Source organism: Parasteatoda tepidariorum, chromosome 1 (assembly GCF_043381705.1).
Source record: "Parasteatoda tepidariorum isolate YZ-2023 chromosome 1, CAS_Ptep_4.0, whole genome shotgun sequence".
In the NCBI taxonomy this organism is placed as follows: domain Eukaryota; kingdom Metazoa; phylum Arthropoda; class Arachnida; order Araneae; family Theridiidae; genus Parasteatoda; species Parasteatoda tepidariorum.
The window spans coordinates 14,703,488-14,714,928 of NC_092204.1; the positions used below are offsets into that span (position 1 = coordinate 14,703,488).

The 11,441-nt window shown below is 25.4% G+C and overlaps 1 protein-coding gene across 3 annotated transcripts; it reads right to left on the reverse strand.

Moving 5' to 3' along the window:
• Positions 1-1,035: 1,035 nt before the first annotated feature.
• LOC107443735 (XK-related protein 6) lies at positions 1,036-11,408 on the reverse strand. Of its 3 annotated transcripts, none has more exons than XM_043045416.2 (6): positions 11,169-11,408; positions 10,611-10,752; positions 9,945-10,008; positions 6,463-6,883; positions 4,765-4,967; positions 1,036-3,072 (listed from the first exon to the last, which is right to left on the reverse strand). In XM_043045416.2, exons 4-6 carry the CDS (start codon positions 6,876-6,878, stop codon positions 2,453-2,455), a joined length of 1,239 nt encoding a protein of 412 aa, XP_042901350.1. In that variant the 5' UTR covers positions 6,879-6,883; positions 9,945-10,008; positions 10,611-10,752; positions 11,169-11,408; the 3' UTR covers positions 1,036-2,452. The 3 variants fall into 3 exon arrangements, with proteins under 3 accessions (XP_042901350.1, XP_042901348.1, XP_042901347.1); XM_043045414.2 differs by having other exon boundaries at positions 11,207-11,344; XM_043045413.2 differs by lacking the exon at positions 11,169-11,408 and adding an exon at positions 10,987-11,123.
• Between the last annotated feature and the right edge of the window lie 33 nt (positions 11,409-11,441).

The window sequence follows — 11,441 nt, forward strand, 5'->3', positions numbered from 1 at the left end:
TTATTATAGCTTTATGAATAGCAATATTAGAATTAGGTCAAACGTTAGGTCATTAAATCCACAGGTCAAAAGTGGCTTCCAATTTGTTTTTGGCACATGCATAATAAAATTGAAATAAGTTGAAGAATAAGAATTATTGTTTTTGAAAATTAACTGTTATAATCCATGAGAACAGTTATTAGAGAAACATAATTCTTTATTCTTGAATTTAGCTATTTTGAATTGAAAACTTAAAAGAAATATATGTATGCACCATTTGTAAATGCATATCCTTTTAGTGATTTACTTAATATATTGTTATTAAAAACTGTAGATATATATTTCTTAATTATTCTATAGTTTTTTTTTTCATTGGGAATTTTTATAAAGAATTTAAAAAATAACCAAAATATTAAATAAATTCTGGCTTATTGATTGGATACAAATATAGTTACAGGCTTCAAAATTAAAAAAAAAAACAACTAATTCTCAGAAAACCTATTAACGTGCCACAGAAACCTAGGGTTCCACAGAAAACCTTTGGGGAACTGCTGGTTCATAAAGAATACCTGGCGCTCAAAAACAGTATCGTCTTTGAAAAATGGAACACTTGTAATTCATTTTCTAAAAGAGGATGGAATTCTGAATCGGTTAATGTTTACGTAAATAATTTTATATTTATGATACTTGTATCAAAAAATACAAAATGTTAAAGTAAAAACTTAAGCAGATATTTAAAAGTAGTTTTCAACCATAAGTGCAGCAAAAAAAAAAAAATATATATAATAATGGATTTAAAAATATTTTTTTAAGGAAATTTTACACAATTTGGCACTTTAGATTTTAGCCTCTTGCAATGAGATTTTAAGTATGTACGATATTTCAATTTAATAAAAATAAGAAGACTTTTTGTTATTTATAAAATAATTTTTAAAAAAATTTATAAAATATGCAAAAGCTCAAGATCAATACATAATTTTCAATTTTTTTTTAGAATATATCAATAGCTAATACCATTAGAAGTTATACTGCTATAATGAAAAAGAAATAATTGAATTTTGTATAATAGCTACAACAAAAAGAAATTATATCAGAAAAGAAAATAAGTCATTTTTTTAAACCATACAATAAATTAAACACAAAACTAAAAAAAAAAGATAATTTTTTCTTAATTTATTCAACAATTATTCATTAAAGTAATAAAAAATTCATTTTAAATTTAAAAAGAAAAGTACAGTATTTCATATGAACAGTACTTCAAATAAACAGTTTTTCTTATCATTTCAAAAATTACATAACACATCTGAATACAAGCATCAGAATTTCTAAAAAGTATGTATAAAAAAAATTTGGCATTTATTTATTTAAGTATTGATCATAAAGAAAACTAATATAACGACCACCACTTTAAAAATAAAAACAAGCAACAATTTGTGTTACACTACACAAAATATATACAATAATAATAATAACAGGACATTTCTAAAACTGTAAAATGAAATAACATGCCAGACAAAAAGCTTAAAAACGTAACTATTATCAGGCACAAAAAAATATCAGAATTAAACACATTCCCTGCAAATCCTTTGTTTGTAAAAGTAAAATTGTCTATAACTAATCAATTTATTTGAACAAAATTAAGATAAATAAAAATTTTCATCAAAAAGATATTTGTTACAATAGGTTGCACTATCTTCTATTATTTTAAGCCCAACCAAGTAACAGAGGAAATACGCAGGGAAAATATTTAATAAAAAAAGAAAAGAAATATAGGGCGATCCAAAATCACAGTCCTTAGTAAATATTTTTAGAATCCTTGCTAAAAATTTACACATTTGTTTGGAAAAGAATATTTAAATGGGATAAAAAGAAATACGGATCTGAAATCTGAGATATTTCTATTGAAGAAGATGAGAATAAAAAATATTTTTAAAAAAAAAAAAAAACCTGTTAGATTGCTGAATGTAACTTATAGGGATTTTTAGATACTTCTGCCTTTCAACTACTATCTGTTTTCTTCTGCAATCAAAGATGTTTTGATGTTTTTAATCCATTCTTCCTCAATAGCAATTTGTCAGATTCCAAAAGATTTATTTCTTTTTGTCCAAGCTGAAATAGTAATTTGTGACCCGCGATGACCAATATTCTTTTTACTTCATTTTTTTTACAAGGATTGTCAAAATGTTTACCTCAGTCTGTGATTAGAGAGCACTCAGCATATTTTATATAAGGACAGCACTAAATAAGAAAAAATCAGTCACATATTTCTAGCTGCAAAAGCTCAGGAAAATAATACTACAACTCAATGTAATAAATAAAATTCAGGTACAAATGTAAAAAGAAAGTTTTTTACAAAAAAATGGAATGAAATCTGAGCAAATAAAAAAGAAAATAGTTTTTTCTACCGTTTCTAATTGTACCGGTAAAAGAAAGAGAAATTACAATTGGCACTACAATTAATCACAAATGCTAATTATGTATTAAGTGGCTTACTTGCTTTGGTCAATAGGGAGAGGTAAAAGGGTCTCAATAGGCCTAAATAAAATAGCATGAATACTATACCAAGAAAAAAGCTGACAAAATGAAAAATTACGATTGGTAGATGAAAAGAATAATTCCCGGGAGCTAGAAAATAAGCGGAAAACACCATGCAGACATTTTGACAGAATGTGAAAGCATAGTATAAAATGTATAAACCAACAACTCTACCCAGTTTTCCAAAATCAACCTTGTACTCAACAAAGCAAAAGATATAAACTATACCCATGAAAATTGCAATTGCAAATTTGTTGACAGAATAACTGGGGTGGTTGAATATCAAGCATGTTGATATGGTTGCAGCATGAATGCCACATATAACAAATACCCATAATTTGAACACTGAAGCAAAGAATGCTAAAGCAAGAACTCGTGCTGTGATGGATAATATCCACCACAGATATTCCACAATTACGCAGCACAAATCACTCACTTCTTGATTCTCATCAGCAGTTGCAGTTCGGCTAGGATGGTGTTTGCTGTTTACTTCAAAGTGAACAACCACGATGGTTAATGCATTTAATGAAAATATGATGGATATGACTTCTGCAATCACTGTAAATATATAAATATATATAATTATTTAATAAGATAAATTACTTAAAATGCTTTCAATTGCAAAAAAAAAACAGTTCAATAAATTTTTTTTAAAAAAATTTATAAAATGACTTATTAAACTCTGAGTGTTGCTACCAAGTTGACATATGTCCTTCTTTATAAACTATCTCTATTAATTCTCCCTTAATGTTTTAGACAAATAATTAAATTTTTCATGAATCATTGATTTTAACTCAAGGTTAAAACAAGTTAAGAAATAAATAGGTATTTAGTCGATGATTGTCAATTATTTCGATTAAAAATTTTTAAAAAAACTATTTCAACTATTATATTATTTGCCAATTATTTCGTGTAAAAATTTAAAAAAACTATTTCAACTGAGTATTTTAATTCCGCCTCCCCGAAAAATTGGATGCTTGATGCTTATGGGTAAAAACAATCTTGTTAACTTCCAATATAATAATGCTTTAATGATATAAATACTGCAACGACTTAAATACATTTAGTTAATTAAAGAGTTCTTTACACAATATTAACTGCTAAAAAAAGAATGATTTTAGACTTTTTCTTCAGAGGAAAACAGAAAAATTATTTGTGAAATTTATTTTTTTCTCTTATTATTTATTCCAACTAAAAGTTATAAAATTATGTTTTTTTCTCATTATTTTAGTCCAATTTACTTACTACTTTCAGGAAGACAATGTGGTTACATTTTCAAACAAATTAATTTTTTTAAGGAGTTTACAGAAAATATTAGAACACATATTTAAGAAATTATTTATATTAAGTTACCCATCTTAACTCGGATTCAAAGTTAAAATCGTAAATAAAAACTAAGTGCAATTATAAAAGGATGGCAACAAAAAACTTAGTTTTCATGAAAACTCCAAAAGGTATAGATAGTAAAAAAAATAATACAAAAATGTTTTCTTAACAATAAAATTATTAATAGCGCCATATCGAAAAAGGGATCAATCCAAATTTTTTTTTATCATGGATTGGTTCATGAAATTCCGTGAAAAAAGTCCACAGCATTTTCTAAAGCTTTTCATTAATGGAATTTAATGAAAAGTATTTTTGTCAAAAATGAAGATCCTAACAAAGCATACAATTTTATTAAAATTTGTCACGAGGATAAAAAATTTTAAATACAAGAAAATTAAATGACTAAGACTTCTTAATATAAAAAACTAAATAAGAAAGTAATCTTAATGCACACCTATAGAAAAGTTTTTTTTTCTTTTAATAACCATAGACTCAAATCTGAAATATTGTTTATGAACTAATTTGGCCATGAATCTAAGAGAAAAATTTTAATAGTTACATCTTCAAGTGTAGTCCATTTAAATGTGTTCTCACCAATACTTTAAATAAAAATGAACATTTTTACATACGAAAGAATTTTTATTTTTTTAATTGTAAAGATACAAATAAATATAATTATTAATCATATAATTTTAAATAAATAAGATTTTTTGAATCTCTTTGATAGTTTAGAGTTTTGAAAATGGTTTGTTTAAGTAGTTCGGATTTTTGTGAAGGGATTTTCCCTATGGCTAAGAATTTTGGGAACAGTCAAGTCCTTAAGCATACCTAATTTATTTTAGAATTGAACCCTTTTAAAGGATCTAAATAATAAATGTCTATACAAAATAATTTTATTCAATAAATAAAATAAATACAATTTACCTGTATTTGTATCTTGAGGTGTAGTGGCAGATAAAAGAATGTATAATTGTAGCAACAATTGAGGAGCAGATTGTAAAAATGCATTTAACATTTTGTGCATACCATCATTAGGTATGGTTGTACTGTGGTATTGTTCTAAATATACAGTGCTATTTTCTTCATCCGTAAAAGCTCTTATTGCATAAGTGAGCTTTTTCACATAGCTGGAAAAATTTTTTTTAATTATTAACATGATTCCTTAGATTGTAAACTTATAAATATTATAATACTACCAATAGTAAATTTGAAATATTTTGTGATATTAAACATAGAATACAGTGATTGCTAAAACTTAATATTTATCACTAATTAAGAAATGTTCAGAAAAATTATTTTAATGTTTCTCAAAAATGGGCTTCAAAAAATAAAACTTGGAATGTCCCTCAGAATAAAAAATTCAGGAGCATGAGAAATTATATCAATATTATCGAAATCAGGGTTGATGAAAATCATAACTTTTCTTTAAAAAATTAGTTTCTATTTAAATTATTTTACACATATTAATCAAAGCTCTGAAAAAATATGCTAATGATGCTAAATAATATTTACAAACAATATTATAACTAAAATGCTTTATATTTCTAACTAAAATGATTAAAAACATTAACTAATTATTACAAAATAATCAATGAAAAAATAAAATCATATTTATTTTAAGATTTTCTTCATATTCATTTATTAAATCATATTTATTTATTAAAATAAAATCATATTTATGTAATCATATTAATAAGAGAATTGCTTTTTTTTATATTTATTATTATAATGTAATTCTGCGCTACATTTTAAGATAAAGTTACTTAGAAAGGTTGTCTAATCTTATTAACCATTTTACAATTATTATTTTTGAGCAAATAACATTAATATTCTGTTGTAAATTACAGTTAAAGAGATCTGCTAAATGATTTAGAACTTAACGATCAGCTTCATGAGCAAAGAGATGCAAGCAAAAATAGTATTTATTATATATCTGTACGTTCGGTAAACGAAAAAATTAAATTACGGTTGAGAACTCATAAAATTTGTTTGAACAATATAAATGCTTCAACAAAAAAAAAATTACTCAGTTCAACAATAGATCTAAATATTTATATTATAAAAATATTTATTAATAATGTTTGGACGTGGGAAGTGGATGCATAAGTATAAGCAAACAGAATTTCTTCCAGTACATATATGTTAACCCTTTATCTACTGATGGTACTTATAAGTACCAATCACTTTAAACTAATTAGTTAAAGTGGTACTTTTAAGTACCATTTTATTTAATTAGTTCTTACAAATAAAATTTCACAACAGGGAGATTTTTTTTGTTGTATATTGTAATAGGGTAGCTAAAAAAATATATATATTTATGAAAAATTTTTCAGTAGTTCAAAATGCAGTAGATAAAGGGTTAAGTGAATAATTTTAACTTCAGCAGAAAAACTGTTTTTTGCTATGAAACAACAATTATTGTGAAGCAATCATCGGGGTTGGCGAGCGGTACCGATTAATAAAATAATAGCCCCCGAGTTACTTGTATAAATGAGTATTTTCTTAAATAAAAAAATCAGTTAATAGAACAATGATTTTAAAAAAAACATTTGAATTGCAATTCAAATCAAGCAATTTAAATCATGTCAGCCCTGGTAAAAATAGTAACGATTAAAAACTTACCCCCACAATGGCCACAGTAACAATCCAGCTCCTGTGAAAATGTACAAAACAATCCAAAGTATTTTCTTCTTGAAATGGAAATCTTGATTTGTAATAGTTTTTAAAACAGCGTGAGCAATGAACATGACAGCAGGTGCGCAAATAAATAGTATAGTCAAACTAAACCATACAATATGGTTATCCCTATAATGCCTGTAAGCTACAGCTGCACCGCTAAAAATATCAGCAGCAAAACTAACTAGCAAAATAAGAGTGGGTGCTATATATTTTACAAACATGAATAAACGCCTAGGCAGAGGTATGCAGCATATCTTTAGAGAAGAATTGAGTTCTTCAGTTTCCTCACTGTTCCAGTTCTTGAACTCCACTTCTGTTCTAATGTATTCAATTTGATCGGGAGATTCAGGATTATTCATGGTAGCTAAAATGCAAACAAAAAAAATATTAGACAAAAAGTAAGGGATGATGTCAAAAAGCAAAGCAAATATAGTTTAAGCATTCAAGTAAAAATTTTTGTTTTTAAATTTCTAGCAGTTGCACTTGATATACTTCATTTTACCGAGTGAAATACTCTGCATAGGGTTGGCAAGTTTTTGACACATGACGGTTTTTACCGTCAAGTCAAAAAACCCTCTGTCAAAAACCCATAGTTTTGGTAAAATAATTTTAAGTATTTGGTAAAATAATTTATAAGTATTTGGTAAAATAATTTATAAGTATTTGGTGAAATAATTTTGAATCTTCTCGAATTTTGAACTCATCCATACTAAACTTAGAAATCAACTGGGCAATGAAAAATGCGCAAAATTAGTCACTTGCTATCGTATGCTTCGGCACAGTGACCTCGACTACTGAACTTGTAATTTTGTTTGTAATTAAGTTTTGTTTAATGTACTTTTTCAACTGAAAAAAGTTTTTAACTTGACAAAATAGCAGTAATTCTTGGCTTAAGAGTTTGTTAGTAGTTACAAATGAGACAAAGAAAATTCAGCAAAAATTGAAAAAGTATGACAATCAAGGCTGACGTCATCAGGGCGTACCAGCCCTGAATTGTCATAAACAGGGATGAGAGTAGTCAGAAAGTAAAAGAGAGGAAATCCAAGGAAAAAAGAATTATATATATATATANTTTGAAATCTTTGTTTAGCTTATTTCTAATATTTAAGAAATGCCAAATTTTAAATTCTTTTTAGTTCTTGAATTTATTAATAGTTCCAAGCTTTTTATTTGTTTGTTTATTTCTAACAATTAAGAAGTGCAAAATTTTAAATCCTCTAAAATCAAGCTATAATGATAAAAGTAAGTATCACTATTTTCAATAAGTATATTACAATATTTCTTTATGAAATGAATGCATATCCTTCTATAAGAATACATGTATATAGTTGCAAAATCAATAGCAATCATTTACAATATTCATTTATAAAGGCAATTATGTGAAAAAAATACACTATCCGCTATATGCTATAAATTAAAGAAAACAGTAGGTTTTTGACAGTTTTTACCGGTAAAAACATGGTTTTTACCGGTAATGGTTGGTACACGGCATCCACTGTCATGTCAAAAACCAGTTTTTGACGGCAAAAACCCAACCCTGACTCTGCACTCACATAGGGAAACAAATAAAGACATTAGAATTCAAAATTAAATATTAATGAAACAAATATTACAAAAGTCAATGAGTCTGCAAAGATTGTAATTTTTCTCTAGCATTCCAGTGAAAAACTCTGCACACACGTGGGGAAAGAAATAAACACAATAGAATTCAAAATTAAATAATAATTAAAAAAATATTACAAAGGCAACGAAAATCAATGAGTCTGCAACGATTGTAATTTTTCTTTAGCCTTCGATAATAAATTTCTCATAATTGTTAATGAAATATAGTAAGTTTTAATAAAATAAAGCCTCTTGAAAATAAATATAGCACACTAAATATCAAACTACATACATCTTAAAATGAGTTAAATGCTTGTTTGAATCAAAATTTGAAATCATCAATTTGCAAGTTTTCTGAAGATAACACAAGATCTTTAAAATAATTTTTATTTACCTTTGATGTTAGAATTCAATTTTCAGTATGTTGCAGTCCATCATGCACATACTAAGTACATAATATTTTAAGTTTCCAAAAGAATTATAATTTACAGCTAATTAAAAAAATCCCTTACAGTACAATATTTCCAATTCTGAAAAATTTGATCATAAATAGATGTAGCTAGAATATATATTGCTGTAAAAAATATTTTATGAAAATAAAAAATTTAAAATATTGAAAATTCTATAAAAAAATAAATAATAGATAAAAACTGACCCTAAATGGTTTTATTTAAAAAAATTTGCACTAAAAATCATACATTTGTTTAGTGTAACATTTATTCCAGACTTTATTTGAGGCTGAAAATTTTAAAATATAAAATATTTAAAATAATATAAAAGTTATTGTGCAAGGGTCATTTTTAATTATCTGTAAATAACCCATTCATAAACCAATATCACACTAAATTTAAATTTTTTAATGAAACTTTGCAGATAAGATATTAAGTATATGTATAATGGACACAAAAAATAAGTTTCTTAAGTCCATGAAACACGTTTTTTTTTTTATTACTGTCATAAAACCAGTAGCAGGGTCTGATCATCAGAGGACCCTAAAATGTTACAAAAAAAATTTTTTTTTTTGTATTTTACTTCAAAATTGTGAATTAAATTTAAGAGTAAACAAAAATTGAAATAAATATTAGCAAAAATTTACAAATATATTATAATTTGTAAAGAATTTAAAAGCATTTTCTAAATCAACAACAGGTAGATTTGAGGACCAATAGTGCCCCAAACAGTTTTTTGCTCAGGACCCCTTGATTTCTAAACTAAGCCCTTGCCAGCAAATTTATTTAGCATTACCAATATTTATTCAATATTAATAAAAATTATGAATTAATATCAGAAATATTAAGTTATTATTTTTCATCAATATCAATATTTCACGAATTAAAGACCCTAAGCCATTGAAAAAGCTGTTAAACAAGTGACTAATGAAATACAAGAATTAAGCACATTTAACCTGCATTAAGCAATTTTTTAGATGATAAAAATATATTCATCTCATAATTAGTTTCTTGCACTTATTAGTTTGAGTAACATTTAATAAAATTATTAAAATATAAACAAATGACTTGTTGAATTTATGTAATTAATTTGATCATGTCTTTACATATAAAAGTATTAAGATTCTAGGCTATTTGAAATTTTTTTGACTGTATTACACTTATAATCAGGAGATCACTCATAAAATTTTAATCATTAATAAAATGACTAACTGGTACCCCAGGCCTGTTTCTTTAAAATATTTTTATCCTATAATATTTTCCTCTATAAGAAATAAAACATTCAGTCAAATAAAGCACTCAATCATAAGAAGCATTCAATCAAATAAAGTTCTTTTTATAATTCAGAATATAAAAATTAGCAAAAACGATTACCTTTTATACTTTGCTGATGAAAATTCAAACTAAGTGTGATCTTAATGAGAGGTAAACAGAGAGTCTGTAAACAATATAAAAATAAGAAATAATTAAAAGAACGTTTATTTCAATAAATAAAAAAATGATTGAGAATTTTGAAATACTACATCAATTATGAAAAAATATTTTTTCTCTTGTCACATAAATAGTTTTATGTATATTTAAAAATCATTAACAATTCTGAAAGTACGGTTCATATTACTTGCATATACAGTGGGCCAGGTTGTTGGAGACAAAATTGGCTAATAGTGTTAGCAAGACTGAAAAATCCTTTTTTAACAACTAAACTTTAATAATAGCAACACTAATTTTCACTTCAAAATCATGGTAAATGAATGGTTTGATTTAATAATTATTGACAGGAAAAATTATTCAACAATTTCAAAGAAACTTAATGTATCAATAAAACTAAACAAAATATAGTAATTTAAGTGTAAACTCATATTTTGAAGCATTTCATCATAATAATTTTAAAAATTTATTTTAGGGAACTAAAGATTTGAGTACAATTTTAAAGTGTATACATGTTTTCTTAAGTACATTATTAAATTTATAACAATGATTCAACATGAAAAATTTAACATATTAAAAATTAAGTTGCTTATTAAAAATAATGCAATTTACCTGTCTTAAAACAATGCAGATCTACTTTCGGTTCATCAATTCATGTTTTATTCACATACACTTTCTGATATCTTCAAAGGAAGACTATGTTATAGTAAAGGATAGAATTCGCATCAACATTTGATAGTGGAAGAGCAAAAATCTGTAAAAATATAAATATAATTTTATAAACCAAGCTTTAAAAAACTAAACATAGAATTTATTACATGTGAATGGCTAACGAATTAAAAAATCGAAACCCATCGAGATACACAGACATAAAGCATAAGTTTTAGTGACAGTTGCTTGAATAGCCTGTTTATCTATGATTGAAATAAAAATATGTGTGCATTATACAATCTTACGAAACACTGCTTATCAGAGGGTTTATGCTTACTCTTTGTGCGTTTCATATATTAGCATTAAAATATCCTAGTTAAAAAAAAATCCCCTCCTGGCTTTTTAATTGCTAAAACACAAACAAAGTTTTGTTTGTTTTTTTCATTTTATTGAAGTTGCCATATAAACAAAAGCTTGATAAAACTTTAATCGCAATAGAAATTTTTTAAAATTGCTCACATATTAATTATAGGCATCAAAAGAGTTATTTAACATACACATTATTTTAGATAAATACAAAATTTTATCATTGATTCCGAAGAAAGGGTGCAATTTTCACTTTCGAAAGCACGGGATGAAACGTTTTAGATATATTTTCAAACAGTTCTTATCAAATCTTATCTGTAGTTTCTATTTCCGTTGATTATCAAGTTAAATTCATATCTATATTGACATTTATTGAACTAAACATTCAAAATACAGAATATTGCGAGCATATATATAATTTTAACT